This window comes from Dendrobates tinctorius, unplaced genomic scaffold, assembly GCF_039654945.1.
Source record: "Dendrobates tinctorius isolate UK_male_01 unplaced genomic scaffold, ASM3965494v1 ptg000063l, whole genome shotgun sequence".
Classification (NCBI taxonomy): domain Eukaryota; kingdom Metazoa; phylum Chordata; class Amphibia; order Anura; family Dendrobatidae; genus Dendrobates; species Dendrobates tinctorius.
The window spans coordinates 15188401-15212147 of NW_027361731.1; the positions used below are offsets into that span (position 1 = coordinate 15188401).

A 23747-nucleotide genomic window follows, 5' to 3' on the forward strand; every position below is an offset into this window, starting at 1 on the left:
GAATATGGACCTTTTCGTATTTTTGCCTGAATAAAGGTCTTGGAATTGTTCACTCTTCGCTTGCTCTGTTGATTGTGTGATACCAGAGAAGGACCCCGTGACACAATAATTAAAGCAAAATAAGACCCTGTTCGTGAGAGCTTACAGTCTACAATGAGGTGGGAGAGATAAAAAGTACAGGTGTGTATTTACAATTATGTATTAACAATGATGGTCCAGCCATCTTGGGGGAGTGGGGGATAGAGAGAGATAGTGAACGGGCTACACACACACACACACACTTGCTCATAAAATAACTTTGATTAGGTAACGTGATAGGCCGCTATGAACAAAAGTGTTATGAGGGAGCGCCTAAAACTGCAAGTTGTGGATGGTCCTAATTTCTTGGGGTAGAGCATTCCGGACGATTGGCGTAGCATGGGAGAAGTCTTGGATTCGGAAGTGGGAGGTTTGGATTAGTGCAGAGGATAGTCAAGTCATTTGCAAAGTGCAGCAATCACCTTGGCCGATAGACAGAAATGAGGTTGGAGATGTAAGGGGGTTCCGCACTGTGGAGAACTTTGTGGGTGGAACAAGTACTTTGAATTGGATTCTGTAGTGAATGGGCAGTCAGTGTAATGACTGGTGAAGAGCGGACACATCTGAGTACCGATTAGCCAGATGGACGACCCTGGCTGTTGCATTAAGGATGGACTGGAGAGGGGAAAATTGAGTGAAGGGGAGGCCAATTAATAGAGCATTACAGTATTCCAGGTGCGAGTGGGTCAAGGCGACAATGGGGGTTTTTGTTTCCATGGTGAGAAAAGGGCGGATTCTAGAGATGTTCCTTAGGTGTAAGCGGCAAGAGCGGGCAAGAGATTGTATATGGGAGGTGAAGGAGAGATTGTTGTCAAACGTAACACCCAGACAGCACGACTGCTGCCGGGGTGTTATTATGGTGCCATCCACGGAGAGGGCATTATCGATTTAGGGAGGTTAGTAGATGGCGGGAGCAGATGAAGTTCAGTTTTGGAGAGGTTGAGTTTCAGATAGGGGATGGACATGATGTTGGAGACTGCAGACTGTCAATGGAGTTCGGTAGTACAGCGGGGGTAATGTCAGGGGATGATGTGTATAGTTGTGTGTCATCAGCATAAAGATGGTACTGAAAGCCAAATCTGCCATGTAGAGAGAAAAGAGAAGGGGGCCAAGGACTGAGCCCTGAGGTACCCCAACAGTGAGAGGAAAATGGGATGAAGTGGAGCCAGCGAACAAAACACTGAAGGAGCTGTCAGAAAGATAGGAAGAGAACCAGGAGAGGGCAGTGTCCTTAATGCCTAGTGACTGGAGACTAAAGAGTAGGAGATGGTGATCAAAAGTGTCGAAAGTTGCAGAAAGGTCAAGAAGAATGAGCAGAGAGTGGTCACCCTTACATTTAGTTGTCAGAAGGTCATTGGTCGCTTTGAGGAGTGCAGTTTCTGTCGAATGTAGGGGCGCAAGCCGGACTATGAAGGGTCTAGAAGGGAATAAGTGGAGAGGTAACGAGTAAGGTGGGAGTAGACAAGGCGCTCCATGAGTTTAGCGATGAAGGGGAGATTGGAGACTGGTCTGTAGCTGTTAGTGCAGGATGGGTCGAGGGTGGGTTTATTTAATAATGGAGTAATGATAGTGTTTGAAGGTGGATGGGAAAATGCCAGGAGAGGGAGAGATAAAAGATTGTAGGTAGGTGAGTAGTGACGACTGGAGAGAGAGACTGGAGGAGATATGAGGGAATGGGGTCAGTAGTGCATGTAGTCGGACGAGAATAAGAGAGGAGCCTGCAGACTTCTCCGTCTGTGATGGGATCAAATGTGGAGAGTGAGACAGGGGAAATGCAGGGAGGGATGGGAGTCACTGCATTTGGTGGCTGGGACTGGGAGCCGATTTTCTGATGGATTTTATCTATTTTATCTATAAAGTGGGAGACCAGGTCATCAGCACAAATGTCTGTGATAGAGGCTTGTGCTTTCGGGCTGAGGAGGGAGTGAAAGGTGTCAAAAAGTTTCTTGGGGTTGTTGGATAGTGAGGAGAACAGGGTGGTGTAGTAGGTCTGTTTGGCAAGGTGGAGGGCAGAGTTATAGATTGTTAACATAAATTTGAAGTGGATGAAGTCTTCTGGTGTGTGAGTTTTCCTCCATAAGTGTTCAGCCCTCCTAGAGCATCGCTAGAGAAATATTTGCAATGTGAGCCAGGGCTGTTTTACTCTGCACTTGGAGGTTCTGAGTGTGAGGGGAGCTACTTGGTCAAGGGTGCTTCTGAAAGTGTCATTGTAGTGGTGTACAGCCAAATCAGGACAGGAAAAAGAGGAGATTGGGACAGTGATGAGCGTAGGGAGTCTGAAAGTGTATGCAGGTTAATGGCATGTAGATTTCTGAATGTGTGGTAGGTAGGCGTGTTCTGAGGTGGGTGAGGAATTGTGAGCATGAAGGAGAGAATGAGGATAGAGAGGGGAAGTGGCGAGTTATGTATGTAGGAGATTGAATAGAGTCGGACAAAGACCAGGTCAAAGATGTTACTGTCTTTGTGCGTTTGAGAGGTTGAGAGCTGTGAGAGGCCGAGAGAAGTGGTTAGTGATAGAAGTGGATGCAGATGTGGAAGTGGGGCTGTTAATGAGGATGTTGAAGTCTCCCAGGATAAGGGTTGGTAGTTCTGAGGACATGAAGTGCGGCAGGCAGGCTGAGAAATGGTCAAGGAATTGATTGGGTGAGCCTGGGGGTCGATATATCACTGCTACTCTGACTGAAGAGCCTTATAGTAAGGACCTCAAAAAAAGGGAATAAGAGTGATGGAACTGGGGGGATCATCTGGATCGTGCGTTGTGGGGACAGGAGTATGCCGACTCTACCACTAGGTCTGTTTGTGGGTCTCGGGGAATGGGAGAATTGTAAGCCACCATGGGAAATGGTAGCAGGGGAGACTGTCAGAATCCTGAATCCAGGTTTCAGTGGGGGCCAACAGATTAAGAGAGTTGGTCATAATGTAGTTGTGCAGGAAAGTAAGTTTGTTACATAAAGACCGTGGATTCCATAGGACACAATTCACAGAAGGAGTGCAACAAATGTTAATAAGGTTAGCAAGGTTTCCATGTGAGGTAGGGTAGGGGTTGAGGTTTTGGGATGGTGGACCAGGGTTGGGGGAGAAGTCCCCTGAGATCAGTAAGAGTGGGAAGAGAAAGAGCAAGTAGCAAGTGGCTCCTGTCAGGTATATATTATTATAGATATAGACTGTATGCGTTCCTTTCAGGTATATATTATTGTAGATACAGACTGTACGGGCTCCTGTCAGGTATATATTACTGTAGATATAGACTGTATGGCTCCTGTCAGGTATATATTATTGTAGATACAGACTGTATGGGCTCCTGTCAGGTATATATTACTGTAGATACAGACTGTACGGGCTCCTGTCAGGTATATATTATTGTAGATATAGACTGTATGCGCTCCTGTCAGGTATATATTATTGTAGATACAGACTGTACGGGCTCCTGTCAGGTATATATTATTGGAGATATAGACTGTATGGGGTCCTGTCAGGTATATATTATTGTAGATATAGACTGTACGGGCTCCTGTCAGGTATATATGACTGTAGATACAGACTATACGGGCTCCTGTCAGGTATATATTATTGTAGATACAGACTGTACGGGCTCCTGTCAGGTATATATTACTGTAGAAGCGAGTAATCGCGAAACGGCCGTTGTCCGGCACCTCCCTCTCCTAGCATTCCTCTAACGTCCTGCATGTCCACACATCTATTGATGGAATTCATGTGAAATAAAGACGCACAGTTTTTCAGCTATATCAGTGAGTGCTGCATATTTCTTCTTTTTTCGCTTCACATTGATATATTTTTGTAGATATAGGCTGTACGGGCTCCTGTCAGGTATATATTATTGTAGATATAGACTGTTATGATTGAGTCACCGTAGGAGGCAAAAACAGAAATGCTAGCTAAGTCCAGTAAACCAGAGAGGTCGGATTGCAGACCCCTGAACCTATCAACACAACTAGCAGTAGCCGTGGGGGGTTCCTACGATGCCCTAGACCCCTCGATCACAACCGGAGAATTAACTAGCCTAAAGACAGAAAGGGAAATCAAAACTGCCCCAGAGCATGCCCCAAAGCAAAAGGCAGCCCCTCACATATAATGACGGTGAAGCAAGAAGAAAGAACACAACACAGACAGAAAGATAGCTTGGGCCCCGTCTTTGCTCAGTCTAACTAGATAGGAAAGGACAGGAAGGCTGCTGTCTGCAATCTGTGAAAAACCCTATGAAAAGAAGAGAGCCAACAGACTGACAGAGAAAAAGGCCCTGAAGACGCTAGGCTTCAAAAAGACTATGTCAGTACTCAGGAATATTCTGAAGACAGAGCAACAGGCAAAAGAAGAATCAGCTCACCCCAGCAGGGAATGGCAGAATCCAGAAACACAAGGCAAACAAAACACAAATGCTAAAAGGCAAAGCAGAAAACTTAGCTTTAGAGGAGCAGGAATCAGACTGGTTTCCTAGAAGTCCACAGAGAAATCACCCGCAGGGCAGAAGGGCGTCGGCAGCCTTATATCCAGTCCGTGACTCCACTCAGCCAGTCATCATCATTAGACTCGGGTGCCTGATAATCAGGCTCATTACCTTCCTTTACCAGAATAGGGAGTTCACCAGACCTCAGTGACGAAGGGGAAAATGAACTCACAACAGTACCTCCCCCTTGAGGAGGGGTCACCACACCCTCAACCACGCCATCAGGGTGAGCCCGATGAAAGGCACGCACCAATCTTTTGGCATGAATATCAGAGGCAGAGACCCAGGAATTATCCTTCTGACCATAACACTTCCATTTAACCAAATACTGGAGTCTCCGTCTAGCCAGACGGGAATCCAGTATTTTCTCTACCTCATATTCCATGTTACCTTCAACCAATACAGGGTCCGGAGGTGCCACCCCAGGAACAACTGGTTCAACAAACCTCTTCAACAAGGACTTATGGATCACATTATGGATTTTAAATGTGACTGGGAGAGCCAAACGAAAAGAGACCGGATTAATAATCTCCAAAATCTTGTAAGGTCCAATAAATCTAGGCTTAAACTTAGGAGAAGCCACCTTCATAGCAATATTTTTTGATGATAACCACACCATATCACCAATCTTAAAATGGGGACCAATGGTCCTATATCGATTGGAAAACCGCTGGGCCTTTTCCTGGGAGAGAGATAACTTATCCACCACTTGGTCCCAGATTTGGTGCATTCTCTCCACCACAGTGTCAACACCTGGGCAGGCAGAAGGCTCCACCTGCCCTGAAGAAAATCGGGGATGAAACCCAAAGTTACAAAAAAAAAGGTGACATCAAAGTGGCAGAACTAGCTCTATTATTTAAAGCAAATTCGGCCAAGGGCAAAAATGAAACCCAATCATCCTGATCAGCGGAAATAAAACATCTCAAATACGACTCCAAGGTCTGGTTTGTTCTCTCTGTCTGCCCATTGGTCTGAGGGTGAAAAGCAGAGGACAAGGACAACTGAATTCCCAGCTTGGAACTGAAAGTCCTCCAAAATCTAGACACAAACTGAACTCCTCTGTCAGATACAATGTTCTCAGGAATCCCGTGCAAGCGAACCACCTGTTGCAAGAACAGGGGCACCAACTCAGAGGAAGACGGCAACTTAGGGAGTGGTACAAGATGAACCATCTTAGAAAACCTATCACAAATCACCCAAATAACAGTCATTCTTTGAGAGACCGGCATATCAGAGATGAAATCCATTGAAATATGGGTCCATGGCCTCCTGGGGACAGGCAAAGGCATCAACAACCCACTAGAGCGAGAACAAGATTTAGACCGGGAGCAAGTCCCACAGGACTGCACAAAATTCCTGACATCATGAGACAAGGTGGGCCACCAAAAAAGAGCAACTCACCAGATCTCTAGTACCAAAAATACCTGGATGACCAGCCAATGCAGAGCAATGAACTTCAGACATCACTCTCTTCTTCCACTGGTCAGGAACATACAACTTTCCACTGGGACAACGCTCAGGTTTGTCCTCCTGGAACTCTTGCAGAGCAAGTCTCAAATCAGGCGAGATGGCAGAAAGAACTACCCCTTCGCCTAAGATGGTAGCAGGCTTGGTCACCACAGGAGAATCAGCAAAGAAGCTCCTAGAGAGGGCGTCTGCCTTGACATTCTTAGTTCCAGGAAGAAAAGAGACCACAAAATCAAAACGTGTAAAAAACAAGGCCCACCTAGCCTGTCTAGGGTTCAAGCGTTTAGCCGACTCTAGGTAAATCAAATTCTTGTGGTCAGTGAGGACCACAACTTGATGTTTAGCTCCCTCCAACCAATGTCTCCACTCTTCAAATGCCCATTTCATGGCCAACAGTTCCCGATTCCCCACATCATAGTTACGTTCAGATGGAGAGAACTTTCAGGAAAAGAAAGCACAGGGATTCATTTTAGATGTTACATGATCCTTTTGGGACAAAACAGCTCCTGCACCAATCTCAGAAACATCCACCTCTACCTGGAACGGGAGTGAGACATCAGGTTGCCGCAAAACCGGGGCGGAGGTAAATCTTCGCTTCAGCTCCTGAAAGGAAGCAACAGCCTCCGGAGACCATTTCAACACATCAGCACCCTTCTTAGTCAGATCAGTCAATGGCTTGGCAATACTAGAAAATTTTGCTATAAATTTCCGATAAAAATTAGCAAAACCCAAAAACTTCTGGAGGGCCTTCAAAGAAGTGGGCTGAACCCAATCATAAATGGCCTGTACCTTGTCCGGGTCCATTTCAATAGTTAATGGAGACAAAATAAATCTCAAAAATGAAATCCGTACTCCAAAAAGGCATTTCGATCCTTTGACATACAGGGAATTCTCCCTCAAGATCTGGAACACAGTCCGAATATGTTCCACATGAGAATCCCAATCCTTGGAGAAGATCAACATATCATCCAGATAGATAATCAAAAATTTATCGACAAAGTCTCGGAAAATATCGTTCATGAAGCACTGGAAGACAGAAGGGGCATTAGTGAGCCCAAAAGGCATCACCAGGTACTCAAAATGTCCCTCCGGAGTATTAAACGCCGTCTTCCATTCATCCCCCTGCTTAATGCGGAGAAGATTATACGCCCCCCTGAGGTCAAGCTTGGTAAACCAGCAAGCACCTCTAACTCTAGAGAATAGATCCGAAATCAGGTGTAACGGATACTGATATTTAATAGTAATTTTGTTGAGGGCACGATAATCAATACAAGGCCTTAAAGAACCATCCTTTTTGGCCACAAAAAAAAACCCGGCACCTAAGGGTGAAGAGGATGGTCTAATATGACCCTTCTCCAACGCCTCCTTAATATAGGACCGCATAGCCTCGTGCTCGGGTACAGATAAATTGAAGAGCCGACCCTTGGGAAATTTACACCCCGGGCTCAGTTCAATTGCACAGTCATAACTCCTATGAGGAGGCAAGGACGCAGACTCATTCTCACTAAATACATCATAAAAGTCCGCCAAATAGTCAGGAACATCATGCGACTGAGGAGAGGTGGAAAAAACCGGAGCCTCACTACAGGCACACCGACAACCCCAACTCACCACAGACACAGATTTCCAATCCAAGACTGGATTATGAATTTGCAACCAGGGAAACCCCTGAACAACGGCATCATGCAGACCATGTAACACCAAAAATCTGCAATTTTCTTGATGGTCTGGGGCGACCCGCATGACCACCTGGGTCCAAAACAGGTTTATTTTTTGCCAAAGGAGTAGCATCAATCCCCCTCAAAGGGATAGGCGTCTGCAGAGGTGTCATAGGAAATCCACAACGTTTAGCAAAATCCAAGTCCATTAGGTTTAGCGCTGCTCCCGAATCCACAAAAGCCTTGGTGGAAAATGTGGACAGGGAACAGATCAGAGTAATCGCCAGAAGAAACTTAGGTTGAACACCACCAACAGAAAACGTGTGTGCAAAGCGTTTCTCTCGTTTAGGACAAACAGAAATAATATGCGAGGCATCTCCACAGAAAAAACACAGCTTATTACGCCTTCTGAACTCCAGACGTTGCGCCTTAGACAAAACTCTATCACATTGCATAGGTTCAGACGTCTGTTCTACCGGTGGCAACACCTCTCGTGCAATCCTGCGTTCACGTAAACGCCGATCAACCTGAATGGCTAATGACATAGAATCGTCCAGACCAGAGGGAACAGGAAATCCCACCATAGTATCTTTTACGGCTTCTGACAAACCCTTCCGAAAGAGAGCAGCCAAGGCATTATCATTCCAGGTAGTAAGGACCGCCCACTTTCGGAACTTTTGACAGTACAACTCTGCAGAATCTCGACCCTGGTTCAATGCCAACAGGGTCTTTTCAGCCTGATCAATAGCATTAGGTTCGTCATACGACAACCCCAAGGCTTGAAAGAATGCGTTCACATTAGTCAGAATAGGGTCATCTGGTTTCAAAGAAAACGCCCAATCCTGGGGATCGCCACGCAGCAAAGAGATGACAATTTTAACCTGCTGTGCAGAGCTCCCTGACGAGTTAGGCTGCAAGGCAAAAAATAATTTACAATTATTTTTGAAACTCAAAAATTTAGATCGATCCCCAAAAAATACATCAGGTGTAGGGATCTTTGGTTCAACAGCATGCGAACGAGCAAGGTAGGCGGAAATTCCCCGCACTTCCGCAGCGAGCTGCTCCACATGATCAGGCAATTGCTTTATCTCCATTGAGAGAAAAAAAAAATTCCCCCCACGGCCTCAGAGATATAGAGGAAAGAATATATACACACTTTTTTTTTTTTTTTTTTTAAACACAATTCTTTCCTGCTATTGAGTACCCTAGGATCTGCGGTATGGCGGGTGATTCTGTTATGATTGAGTCACTGTAGGAGGCAAAAACAGAAATTCTAGCTAAGTCCAGAAAACCAGAGAGGTTGGCAGCTATCGGATTGCAGACCCCTGAACCTATCAACACAACTAGCAGTAGCCGTGGGGGTTCCTACGATGCCCTAGACCCCTCGATCACAGCCGGAGAATTAACTAGCCTAAAGACAAAAAGGGAAATCTAAACTGCCCCAGAGCAGGCCCCAAAGCAAAAGGCAGCCCCCCACATATAATGACGGTGAAGCAAGAAGAAAGAACACAACACAGACAGAAAGATAGACTAAGCAAAGACAGGGCCCAAGCTAACTTGATAGGAAAGGACAGGAAGGCTGCTGTCTGGAATCCGTGAAAAACCCCATGAAAATAAGAGCCAACAGACTGACAGAGAAAAAGGCCCTGAAGACGCTAGGCTTCAAAAAGACTATGTCAGTACTCAGGAATATTCTGAAGACAGAGCAACAGGCAAAAGAAGAATCAGCTCACCGCAGCAGGGAATGGCAGAATCCAGAAAAGCAAGGCAAACAAAAACAAGACACAAATGCTAAAAGGCAAAGCAGAAAACTTAGTTTTAGAGGAGCAGGAATCAGACTGGTTTCCTAGAAGTCCACAGAGAAATCACCCGCAGGGCAGAAGGGCGTCGGCAGCCTTATATCCAGTCTGACTCCACTCAGCCAGTCATCATCATTAGACTCAGGTGCCTGATAATCAGGCTCATTACCTTCCTTTACCAGAATAGGGAGTTCACCAGACCTCAGTGACGAAGGGGAAAATGAACTCGCAACAATAGACTGTACAGGCTCCTGTCGGGTATATATTACTGTAGATACAGACTGTATGGGCTCCTGTTAGGTATATATTATTGTAGATATAGACTGTACGGGCTCCTGTCACATATATATTATTGTAGATATAGACTGTATGGGCTCCTGTCAGGAATATATTTTTGTAGATATAGACAGTACGGGCTCCTGTCAGGTATATATTATTGTAGATATAGACTGTATGGGCTCCTGTCAGGTATATATTACTGTAGATACAGACTGTACGGGCTCCTGTCAGGTATATATTATTGTAGATACAGACTGTATGGGCTCCTGTCAGGTATATATTATTGTAGATATAGACTGTATGGGCTCCTGTCAGGTATATATTATTGTAGCTATAGACTGTACGGGCTCCTGTCAGGTATATATTATTGTAGATATAGACTGTACGGGCTCCTGTCAGGTATATATTATTGTAGATATAGACTGTACGGGCTCCTGTCAGGTATATATTATTGTAGGTACAGACTGTATGGGATCCTGTCAGGTATATATTATTGTAGGTACAGACTGTACGGGCTCCTGTCAGGTATATATTATTGTAGATACAGACTGTATGGGCTCCTGTCAGGTATATATTATTGTTGATATAGACTGTACGGGCTCCTGTCAGGTATATATTACTGTAGATATAGACTGTACGGGCTCCTGTCAGGTATTTATTATTGTAGATATAGACTGTATGGGCTCCTGTCAGGTATATATTATTGTAGATATAGACTACGGCTCCTGTCAGGTATATATTATTGTAGATATAGACTGTACGGGCTCCTGTCAGGTATATATTATTGTAGATATAGGCTGTACGGGCTCCTGTCAGGTATATATTATTGTAGATATAGGCTGTATGGGCTCCTGTCAGGTATATATTATTGTAGATATAGACTGTACGGGCTCCTGTCAGGTATATATTATTGTAGATATAGACTGTATGGGCTCCTGTCAGGTATATATTATTGTAGATATAGACTGTATTGGCTCCTGTCAGGTATATATTATTGTAGATATAGACTGTACGGGCTCCTGTCAGGTATATATTATTGTAGATATAGACTGTACGGGCTCCTGTCAGGTATAATTATTGTAGATATAGACTGTACGCGCTCCTGTCAGATATATATTATTGTAGATATAGACTGTATGCTCTCCTGTCAGGTATATATTATTGTAGATATAGACTGTACGGGCTCCTGTCAGGTATATATTATTGTAGATACAGACTGTATGGGCTCCTGTCAGGTATATATTATTGTAGATATAGACTGTACGGGCTCCTGTCTGTTATATATTATTGTAGATATAGACTGTACGCGCTCCTGTCAGGTATATATTATTGTAGATATAGACTGTATGGGCTCCTGTCAGGTATATATTATTGTAGATATAGACTGTATTGGCTCCTGTCAGGTATATATTATTGTAGATACAGACTGTATGGGCTCCTGTCAGGTATATATTATTATAGATATAGACTGTATAGCTCCTGTCTGTTATATATTATTGTAGATATAGACTGTACGGGCTCCTGTCAGGTATATATTATTGTAGATATAGACTGTATGGGCTCCTGTCAGGTATATATTATTGTACATACAGACTGTACGGGCTCCTGTCAGGTATATATTATTGTAGATATAGACTGTACGGGCTCCTGTCAGGTATATATTATTGTAGATACAGACTGTATGGGCTCCTGTCAGGTATATATTATTGTAGATACAGACTGTATGGGCTCCTGTCAGGTATATATTATTGTAGATATAGACTGTATGGGCTCCTGTCAGGTATATATTATTGTAGATATAGACTGTACGGGCTCCTGTCAGGTATATATTATTGTAGATATAGGCTGTACGGGCTCCTGTCAGGTATATATTATTGTAGATATAGACTGTACGGGCTCCTGTCAGGTATATATTATTGTAGATATAGACTGTATGGGCTCCTGTCAGGGATATATTATTGTAGATACAGACTGTACGGGCTCCTGTCAGGTATATATTATTGTAGATATAGACTGTACGGGCTCCTGTCAGGGATATATTATTGTAGTTACAGACTGTACGGGCTCCTGTCAGGTATATATTATTGTAGATATAGACTGTATGGCTCCTGTCAGGTATATATTATTGTAGATATAGGCTGTATGGGCTCCTGTCAGGTATATATTATTGTAGATATAGACTGTACGGGCTCCTGTCAGGTATATATTATTGTAGATATAGACTGTATGGGCTCCTGTCAGGGATATATTATTGTAGTTACAGACTGTACGGGCTCCTGTCAGGTATATATTATTGTAGATCTAGACTGTATGGCTCCTGTCAGGTATATATTATTGTAGATATAGGCTGTATGGGCTCCTGTCAGGTATATATTATTGTAGATATAGACTGTACGGGCTCCTGTCAGGTATATATTATTGTAGATATAGACTGTACGGGCTCCTGTCAGGTATATATTATTGTAGATATAGACTGTACGGGCTCCTGTCAGGTATATATTATTGTAGATATAGACTGTATGGGCTCCTGTCTGTTATATATTATTGTAGATACAGACTGTACGGGCTCCTGTCAGTTATATATTATTGTAGATACAGACTGTACGGGCTCCTGTCAGGTATATATTATTGTAGATACAGACTGTACGGGCTCCTGTCAGGTATATATTATTGTAGATACAGACTGTATGGGCTCCTGTCAGGTATATATTATTGTAGATATGTACTGTATGGGCTCCTGTCAGGTATATATTCATGGATTCACTCCACGTAATAAATTCCGTTATGCTTTCTATCATAAGGAATTCAGATTAATGCACAATATCGTACATACTGTAAGGTAGCGCTTGTTGTTCGGGTTGGGAATACTTGCTAGGCAGCCAAATAACCGGGTTCAGCACGGGTTTTTCATGTAACATCAACAGTCCATGCGGTTTATTATTCAGCATAAACCATAAACAGCAACAGAAAGTTCATATCAAAACAGCATATTTTCAAATCAAAGTAAAAAAACAGTCCTTAAAAAACTAATTGCTACTAAATCAAAGAAGCCATTATCACGTTCAGAATATGGAAATAGTTTTCCCCTTGAAAAGACTTTTTTAAACATCAAAAAATACACAGAGTAGACAATAGATTTTCTTGTTCCGAGTGTGGAAAATGTTTTAACTATAAATCAAATCTTGTTAGTCACCAGAGAACTCACACAGGGGAGAAGCCTTTTTCATGTTCAGAATGTGGGAAATGTTTTAACAGGAAATCACATCTTGATGGCCACCAGAAAACTCACACAGGGAAGAAGCCTTTTTTATGTTCAGAATGTGGAAAATGTTTTGTGAAGAAATCCTCTCTTCTTAGTCACCAGAGCAGTCACACAGGAAAGAAACCTTTTTCATGTTCAGAATGTGGGAAATATTTTACATTGAAATCAAGTCTTATCACACATCAGAGAAGTCACACAGGGGAGAAGCCTTTTTCATGTTCAGAATGTGGGAAATGTTTTGTACTGAAATCATCACTTGTAAAACACCAGAGACTTCACACTGGAGAGGAGCATTTTTCTTGCTGAGAATGTGGGAAATGTTTTCCAGTAAAATCGGGTCTTATCGCACATCAGAGAACCCACACAGGGGAGAAACCTTTTTCATGTTTAGAATATGGAAAATGTTTTGTACTGAAATCACACCTTCTTAGACACCAGAGGGTTCACACAGGGGTGAAACCATATTCATGTCCCGAATGTGGGAAATGTTTTAGAGAGAAATCATATTTAAACGCACATCAGAGAAGTCACACCAGAGAAAAACTATATTCTTGTGTAGAATGTGGGAGATTTTTTGAATGGAAAGCGCATCTTGTTAGACACCTGCGTAGTCATACAGGGGAGAAGCCATATTCATGTTCAGAATGTGGGAAGTGTTTTGTACTGAAATCACACCTTCTTAGACACCAGAAGCTTCACACAGGGGAGAAGACATTCATGTTCCGAATGTGGGAAATGTTTTACACAGAAATCACATTTTATTGCACATCAGAGAACTCACACAAAGGAGAAATTATATTGTTTAGAATGTGGGAGATTTTTTAACTGGAAATCGCATCTTGTTACACACCAAAGAACCCACACAGGGGAGGAGCCTTATTCATGTTCAGAATGTAGGAAATGTTTTAACAGTAAAGCTCATCTTGATGGACACCAGAGAACCCACATAGGGGAGAACCCTTTTTCATGTTCAGAATGTGGGAAATGTTTTGTGAAGCAATCAGATCTTCGTAGTTACCAGAGTACTCACACAGGGAGGAAATCATTTTCATGTGCAGAATGTGCGAAATGTTTTACAGCGAAATCAAGTCTTATCAGACATCAGAGAAGTCACACAGGGGAGAAGCATTTTTCATGTTCTTAACCCAGGAAACATTGTACACAGAAATAAACTATTAAACATCAGAGAAGTCACACACAGGAGAAGCCTTTTTCATGTTCAGAATGTTGGAAATGTTTTACCTGAAAATTGTATTTTCTTAAAGGGGTTGTCCCTTCTGTCATTCCTCATGTTTGGTTTCGATAAAATAAAAGCACTCCTACCTGCCTCCCATGCTTTCACCTTCCAGCAGTGTTGGGACCTCCTGGGGCTCATGTGAGGTTGTTATATTATGTGAGACCTGCGCCCAATTAGTGCCGACTTCACTGACCCCATCTTCAGACGTATTAAAGGGAACAAGTCCGGTCTTCCGTGACCACAGCACCACCAGCAGTTGTTTCTGCATATATAAATTCCCTCCCTAACAGTCCTTGTATTACACTACTTATATAAACCTGTCTTTAGAAAAAGTATTTCAAAAGTCTATCATCTGAAAATTGAAGGCTTTGACTAGGGGGGTGTTTGTGTCCCCAAACTAGTCGGCCCACTTAGTATGTTATTACATAGTAACATAGTAACATAGTTATTAAGGTTGAAGGGAGACTTTGAGTCATCTAGTTCAACCCATATCCTATCCTAACTTGCCCTAACATGTTGATCCAGAGGAAGGCAAAAAAAACCCATGTGGCAACAGTAAGCTTCACATTGGGGAAAAAAAATTCCTTCCCGACTCCACATACGGCAATCAGACTAGCTCCCTGGATTACGTCCCGGTGTCATCGCAAGCTCTATACTTCCCTTGTGCATGCGTGCGGCTTCTTCCCCTCTCATCGTTGATCTTCTGAAGCCAGGTGTATGCGTCCTGGCCTCGATGCTCACTGAAGCCGACACGCGACCATCTGGCCTTCAACGATCAATGATGAGAGGTGAAGAAAGAGCAGTAGCTCAGCAGACGCAGGAACCAACCACGCAGCAATAGGTCATGGGATTAAATCCTCTTAACTGAGCTATGCCAGTACCCCTTCCCTTCTGTGAGGGGCCCATCGGACCATATGAAATCCCTGATGTCACTGGGTGAACTGTCTCACCAGGCAATTCATAGTTGCATAGGTTGAAATAAGACCTAGGTCCATCAAGTTCAACAGTTATTCGACAATTATTAATTTTTTTGTCACTACATTATAAATCACAATGTTATGTGTACTGAATAAATCATCCAGCCTTTTTTTAAAAGCTTGTAGCATCTGCCATTACTACCTCTTACAGTAGGGCATTCCACAGTCTGACTGCTCTAACTGTAAGGAACCCTTTCCTTTTTATCTGTCTGAATCGCCTTTCTTTCACCCGTAATGAGTGCCCCCTGGTCCTTAATATGGTCTTTGGAAGGAATAAGTCATGTGCCAGTCCTCTGTACTGACCACACATTTATTTATACATGTAAATGAGATCTCTGAGGCATCCTTTTTTCTAAGCTAAAGAAGCCCAACTTTTCCAACTTCATATGAGACGCTTTCCATCCCTTGAAATAATCTAGTTGCCGCCTTTGAACTAACTCTGATTTTTTAATATCCTTTTTTAAAATGTGGAGCCCAAAACTGTATCCCGTATTCCAGAAGTGGCCTCACCAGTGTTTATAAAAGTGGTAATAATACGCTGGGATCGCGGGATTTAATTTCTTTTTATACACCCTAAAATCTTGTTTGCTTTTGCAGCCTCTGCTCAGCTTACTTGTAACCAGAATACCCAAGTCCTTCTCCCGTTCTGTAGTCCCGAGTATAATCCCATTTAATGTATATGCAACAATAGGATTACTCCGACCTATGTACATTGCTTTACATTTATCTACATTAAACCTCATTTGCCAAGTGTTTGCCCAAGTGTATCCAGATCGTTTTGTAATATTGTAATGTCAAGGTCAGATTTTAAAATCGTTCATAGTTTGGTGTGGTCAGGAAAGACTGACACTTTACTCTCAATCCCATCCACAAAGTCCTTAATAAAGACGTTAAAAAGAATCGGTCCTAGCACAGATCCCTGCGGTCCCCACTGCTCCCAGTATAGATCCCTGCAGTCCCTACTGCTTCCAGTACAGATCCCTGCGGTCCCCACTGCTCCCAGTATAGATCCCTGCTGTCCCCATTGCTGACTATATCCCATTTAGAGAACGTACCATTTATGACGACTTTGTTTTCTGTCATTTAGCCAATTCCTTACCCATCTGCATATAGTTTCCCCAGTCCTTGCCTCTGTAGTTTAAATATAAGGCTATTATATGGTACAGTATCAAATGCCTTTGCAAAGTCCAAATAAATCAAATCAGCCGCATTACCAACATCCAGATTTGCACTTGGCTCCTCAAAGCTCCCTCAGTATCCATGGATGAATGCCATCTGGGCCAAGGGTTTTGTCAACGTTTAATTTACTCAGATGCAGGTGTACTTCTTTTTGTGTTTAACTAGTTATATCAGGTGGTGAATTGGGATGAAAAGTGCCTGTTTATTATTTCAGCCTTTTCTTTGTCCTCTGTAAATATTCTGTTTATTATTGTCTTTTAAGGGGCTGATGCCATCTTTTTTTTTTTTTTTGGCATTGAAGTATTTATATATTTTTTGTTGATTTTTGTTTCACTGGTAACTTAGCAGCTTGATTTATTTTTTACACTTAGCATTTCAGGAGTATAAAAATATATTTCTGTATTCTAGGCTTTCAATATTTTGAATACCCTTTGTTTTAGTTTTATTACATTTTGTACTCTCTCATTTATCCACACAATTAAGCTCTTCCCTTAATTTGTTGAAATTAGCTTTCCTAAAGTTCCAGGTTTTTGCATTTCCCCTTTGAAATGTTGCATTGAATATTAAATTGGAGCTTGCCATATTATGATCGCTGCTTCCCAAATGCTCCATGACCTGTAGATCGGAGATTGTATCTGATCTATTTGAAAGCACAAGATCCAGTAGATTATCTCCACTGGTTGGTTCATCTATCAGCTGAGAGGTAATTGCCTGAATTGCGGATAAGATCTTGCAGATTTTAGCACAGCAAGGAGATTCTATATCCCAATAAATGTTTTGATAGTTAAAATCCATATTTATACTACAGAAACATCTGTGAGGGGTGAAGAGTGGTGTGAAGTGGAGATCCCTACAGATGCCTACCCAGGTGAATGGTAACCACTAAATGCAAGGAGGATTATGATAGACTAAGCTATATTAAAAAATACTATACCTGTGCCATGATATATCTCTAAGCTGTGCGTGGCTGATGGCTGTAATATACATTTATTCACCCCTGCAGGAGATGTGTTGGCATGGCTCGAGCCCTGGTTTCATGGATTCACTGCACATCATAAATTACTTTGTTTTCAATCCTAAGAAATTCAGATTACTGCAAAATATCTCCTGAAATGGTAAGCGCTAATATTTTGTCTACTATTCTGGTCAGGACTGATAGTAGCTCCAATGGTCCACCATAAATGAGTGCAAATCTGGTTTAATGTTTAACTCTCCCTCATACATATGTTGGTGTTGGGGATGTTACATGTTTTTTCAGTCATCCCTCCTGACACCACTACGAAGGTCGTTCTTCTTATCCTAGCTGAGACAAGAAACAACGAGATTAAAAGGACCTTCCCATCTGCACACCTCAGTGTGTTTCCTGTCCCAGTGAGGATAGGAACCACGAGAGAAGAGCTCCAGCGTATCCCTCCTGGCTGTACCTGGCAGACACAGCATGGATCAGGGGACCCAGCCTCTCCCTTACCGCTGTCAAGTGGTCTGTGGTCGACACCCCCCAAAGGGAGGTTTCTCAGCCTACCTGGTGAGCGCTGCTCCCAGACTGTGAACACCTTCCTCCTGCTAGGAGGCTCTCAGATCCGACATCTGCCTTCAACACTCCGAACACACTTTGGATGCACTTCTGGTGGCATCTTTACTATGAGCTGGGCAGAGCACTTCCAGGTCGAAGCAAGCAAAACGATTGAATGCAGGAATATCCGGTCGAAGCAGGATCCTGGCAGGGCCTCGTCTGAGGATATTGTATAAATAGGGTTCCAAACATTTGCAGGGCTGCCCTACTGTATGTTTAAGCATGGAGGACCTTGCCAAAGCAGAGGTTACAACTGAGCAAAACCAGGGGCACGTGGGTAGGGGGTTTGTGTAGAGGGTACCCACTGATACACCCCTTACCCAACAGAAAAATAGCACAAGGCATATACTATATATACTTGAGTATAAGCTGACCCGAGTATAAGCCGAGGCACCTAATTTTGCCACGAAAAACTGGGTAAACTTATTGACCCAAGTATAAGCCGGGTATGCATTTTACCCTCATCCCTATTCTTTATACACTGGCTCCCCGTCGCTGTCCTGGTATGCATGTCTCCCCTGTCCCTGTATGCATGGCTCCTTATCTCCTATCCTTGTATGCATGGTTCCTGTTAAAAAGAAAAAAAACATCCTATTTAACTTGTCTGCGCACCCTCACTGCATCTCGTTCTGGTGCCAGCAGCTCCACGCCTATGGGAGTGGGGAGGTGTGCATATTCATTAACTTAATGAGTGGGGCCACGTGATCGCTCAGCCAGAAGAGCTGCTGGCACCGGAATGAACGAGATGCAGTGCCAGAGAGGGTGCGCAGGAAGATAAGTAGGATGTATGCTGGAAGCCGGCGGCTGTGGCTGTCACTGGGCGCTATTACAGCCGCTGCTACCCCGCCCCCGCTGACTTTCTGGGATAATTGACTCGTGTATAAGCTGAAGGGGGGCGTTTTCAGCACACACAAAATTTGCTGAAAAACTTGGTTTATAATCGAATATACATGGTACTCTGTGTATTCTAGGGGAGATCATCCACCTCTGTTTTATTTTTATAGCGCCGACATATTCCGCAGCACTATACATTTCAGAGGGGATTTGTACAGACAATAGACATTACAGTATAACAATAACCTCATAAATAAACAGATACCAAGAGGAATGAGGGCCCTGCTCGCAAGCTTACAATGTATGTGTAACATCCCTGCCGGCATCACTGCATGGCTTCCCATCTTACTCACCACTCCAGGCCATGCTGTGAGTTCTGTCCTCTGCCGGCTCCATGCTCTGGGCCTCATGTCCATGCTTGCTGCACACTTCCTGGCTGTATGCTTAGGGCGGCGGCCCCGGCACGTCCTGGTTCTTATGAGACAATGTGCACGTTCCTAAGGTGTCTCCTGCCAATTAACATGAGGCCTCTGGCACTTTAGGCATCCCCACCGATTGGAGGATGCCTGAGCAACAATTTCAGTCAGTGCCTTGCTGCTGAGTTGCCAGGTCCTGTCCTGTTTTCTGCCTTCTCTGGGGGCTGCATTCCCAGACCTGTTACTGTGCTATATGTGTCTTGTGTTCCCACCTCCCTGAGGACTGCATACTCAGGCCTGTATCCTTGTCCTGTATATGTTTACTTGTCTGTACTGTGTCCTATTCCTGTACCTTATCCCGTACCTGACCTTGTCTGAACTCTCCTTTATCTGTGTCCATTTGTATCCCTGTCTGTTGCCTTTCCTATCCAGCTGTGTATTTCCTTGTGGTCTCTCCTCCTTTGTTCTGCTCTCGCTCCGTATCCTGGGTTCTGCTCTCGCACCTTGAGGTTCTGCTCTGCTCCTGCTCCGCACCCTACCGGTTCCTGTCCCTCCAGTCTGAACTGGTTCCTATCTGTTCCCACACACTACTCATACCTGTTTGTATAACTCCTTACCGAATCAGTTCCAGCTTCTCCAGTCTGAACAGGTCCCTACCTGCTCCCATATACCACACATACCTGCCCGTGTTCCTGTCCTGAGTCAGTTCCAGTCCCTTCTGTCCAAGCCCTGCCCACCTGCCAGCTGTGCCCGTCGACACTTGCTCGCATCTGTCATAGTATTCTGTTCCCTAGTGGGATCAGCTACTACAGCCAGACACCGCCCTGGAGCAGTGAGGCTCTGGAATTCTCTTCCTGAGGAAGTGGTGATGGCCAACTCACTGAATGAATTTAAGAAAGGAATGGATGCTTTTCTTGTGAGTAACAGTATAGAAGGTTACGAATAACATAATATTATAGGTAGATGGTTGACCCAGCTTAGGGGAAGGAATTTTTTTCCCTATGGAGAAAATTGACTTCTACTCTGTGGGTTTTTTGCCTTCCCCAGGATCAACAATGCAGAACAGCTGCACTAAAAATAGGCTGAACTAGATGAACATAAGGTCTTCCTTCAGCCTTCAAAACTATGTTACTATGTTACCTGCCGCACAAGCCTGACCTCACCATCAGAGGCTTCAGCGAACACCAAGGTAGCTGCTTAGTCATGCCCCTTCCAGGGTAGTCTGGTTTGTGGCACAGTGGGGCCACAGCCACATGCTCACGCCAACCAGCCTGGGCGTGAGCGTTACAGTATGAGGGAACGGGAGACACAAAAGGTGGATGGTAACAATTGATTTCATTGTTCTGAACAGCCATAATGTAAGAAATCAGGTGTTCATATAGTGCTGCATGAACCAGTTAGCAACCAGAATATGTAACAGTACAGACACACAGGGCTAATAAATACATAAAGTGTGTGAGAACATGATACGAGGAATCTGGTTATGGTAAAAATTTTGAATAGGCAACACAGGGATAGTTAGATTAATGTGTTGAGGCGATAGGCCAGTCTGAAGAAATGTGTTTTTAGGACACGTTTAAAACTGTGGGTATTGGCTTTCCAAACAATTGGCGCAATATGTGAGAAGTCTTGGAGATGGGAGTGGGAGGTTCTGATTATTGAGGACGTTAACCTCCGGTCATTAGCAGAACGGAGGGCACGGGTAGGGTGGTAGACAGACAAGGGAGGTGATGTAGGGTGGTGCTGAACTGTGGAGTGCTTTGTTGAGAGTGATAAGTTTATACTGAATTCTTGAGTGATTGGGTAACAAGTGTAATGACTGGCACAAGGTAGAGGCATCGGTGTAACGGTTGTTGAGGAAAATGATCCTGACTGCAGCATTTAGGACGGATTGGAGGATTAGTAGAGAGTTTACAATAGTCCAGACGAGAATGAATTAGAGCAACAGTCCTAGTTTTTGCAGAGTCGAAAGTTAAAAAAAAGGTTGAATTCTAGAAATGATTTTGAGGTGCCGATAACAAGAGCGAGCCAGTGATCGGATGTGGGAGGTGAATGAAACCTCTGAATCAAGTATGACCCCAAGACAGCGGACATGTTCCTGGGGAGTAATAGTGGAACCACACACGGAAATGTCAATGTCGGGTATAGGTACATTAGTAGAGGGAGGAAACACATGTTCAATTTTTGACAGGCTCAGTTTCAGATAGAGAACATGATGTTGGAGACAGCGGTAAGACAATCACTGGTGTTTTGTAATAATGCAGGCGTGAGGTCAGGAGAAGAAACGTATAATTGGGTGTCATCAGCATAGAGATGGTACTGGAACCCAAATCTACTGATCGTCTGACCAACAGGGGCAGTGTACAAGGAGAAGAGGAGGCATCCTAGGACTGATCCTTGAGGAACCCCGTCAGTAAGGAGTAAAGGAGAGGAGGAGGAGCCAGCAAAAAATACAGAGAAGGAGTGGTCAGACGTCAGAGAGGTAGGAGAACCAGGAGAGAATGGTGTCCTTGAGGCCGATAGAGCGGAGCATAGTGAAGAGGAGCTGGTGATTCACAGTGTCAAATGCTGTAGAGAAATCCAGGAGAATTAGCATGGAGTAGTGACCATTAGATTTAGCTGTTAGTAGATCATTAGAGACTTTAGTGAGGGCAGTTTCAGTAGAGTATAAAGAGTGGAAACCGGATCGAATAGGGTCGAGAAGAGAGTTATCTGAGAGATAGCGGATAAGACGGGAGTGGACCATGCGTTCCAGGAGTTTAGAGATGAAGGGAAGATTGTAGATACCTTGTACACACACGGCTCCGCTCCATACACCTCGTACAAACGTGGCTCTGCTCCGCACACATGCGGCTCCGCTCCATACACCTCGTACACAAGTGGCTCTGCTCTGCACACATGCGGCTCTGCTCCGTACACCTCGTACATATGGCTCCGCTCCATCCACCTTGCACACACATGGCTCAGCTCCGTACACCTCGTACAGACACTGATCCGCTCCGTACACCTCGTACACACACGGCTCCGCTACTTACTCCTTGTACACACACGGCCCCGCTCCGTACACCTCGTACACACACACGGCTCCGCTCCGTACACCTTGTACACACACGGCTCCGCTCCGTACACCTCGTACACACACGGCTCTGCTCCGTACACCTCGTACACACGGCTCCGCTCCATCCACCTTGTACACACACAGCTCAGCTTCGTACACCTCGTACAGACACGGCTCTGCTCCGTACACCTTGTACACACGCGGCTCCTCTCCGTACGCCTCGTACACACGCGGCTCCGCGCCGTACACCCCGTACACACACGGCTCCGCTCCGTACACCTCGTACACACGCGGCTCCGCTCCGTACACCTTGTACACACACGGCTCCGCTCCCTACGCCTCATACACACGCGGCTCCGCTCCGTACGCCTCGTACACACGCGGCTCCGCTCCGTACACCCCGTACACACGCGGCTCCGCTCCGTACACCCCGTACACACGCGGCTCCGCTCCGTACACCCCGTACACACGCGGCTCCGCTCCGTACACCTCGTACACACGCGGCTCCGCCCCGTACACCTCGCACACACGCGGCTCCGCTCCGTACACCTCGTACACACGCGGCTCCGCTCCGTACACCTCGTACACACGCGGCTCCGCTCCGTACACCCCGTACACACGCGGCTCCGCTCTGTACACCCCGTACACACGCGGCTCCGCTCCGTACACCTCGTACACGCGGCTCCGCTCCATACACCTCGTACACATGCGGCTCCGCTCCATCCACACTGTAAACCCCTCCTGACCCCACACATAAACTTCCCCTCATCCAGCACCATGATAACCAGCACAGCAGAGTCCTGCACACACTGAGGCCCCTGATCATGTGACCCCTGACTCCTCCCCTCCTGTGACCTCATCACAGGTCCTGTGCCCACAGACAGCCATATATGTGGAGTGCGGGTGGAGGTAGGTGCTGGACAGGGCCAGACTGAGACCAAAAAGCAGCCCTGGCACGCAAAAAATTCACCAGCCCACATAGAATGAATGTCCTCACCCAAATAGTAGCACACTGGCAGATTGTGCCAACTTTTGCTTTAGCTCCCACACACAGCTCACGCATATCACACGCATGTATCACACAGCTCACACACAAGTAGCTCACACACACACACGTATCACAGCTCATGCTCGCTCACAGATATCACACACGCATGTATGACACAGCTTCACGTATCTCACACATCACACATGCATGTAGCTCACACACGCTCATACACACAGGTCACACACGCATGTATCACACAGCTCACACACTCAAGTAGCTCACGCTCACACACACGTATCTCTCTCACACGCATGTTTCACATACAAGTATCACACAGCTCACACACACGTCACACAGCTCACATACACTCACACAGACACACACGTATCACACAGCTCACACACACACACACACACATCACACAGCTCACACACGTCACACAGCTCACATACACTCACACACACACGTATCACACAG

At 44.8% G+C, this 23747-nt stretch overlaps 1 protein-coding gene across 1 annotated transcript in view; it reads left to right on the top strand.

Annotated features, from left to right (window-relative positions):
- LOC141093965 (uncharacterized) overlaps positions 1-23747 on the top strand; it is a 115265-nt gene that overhangs the window by 68822 nt on the left and 22696 nt on the right. Inside the window, 3 exon segments of the mRNA XM_073579638.1 lie at positions 12842-13689; positions 13691-14149; positions 14274-14383. Coding sequence (XP_073435739.1) covers positions 12842-13689; positions 13691-14149; positions 14274-14383 — 1417 coding nt within the window.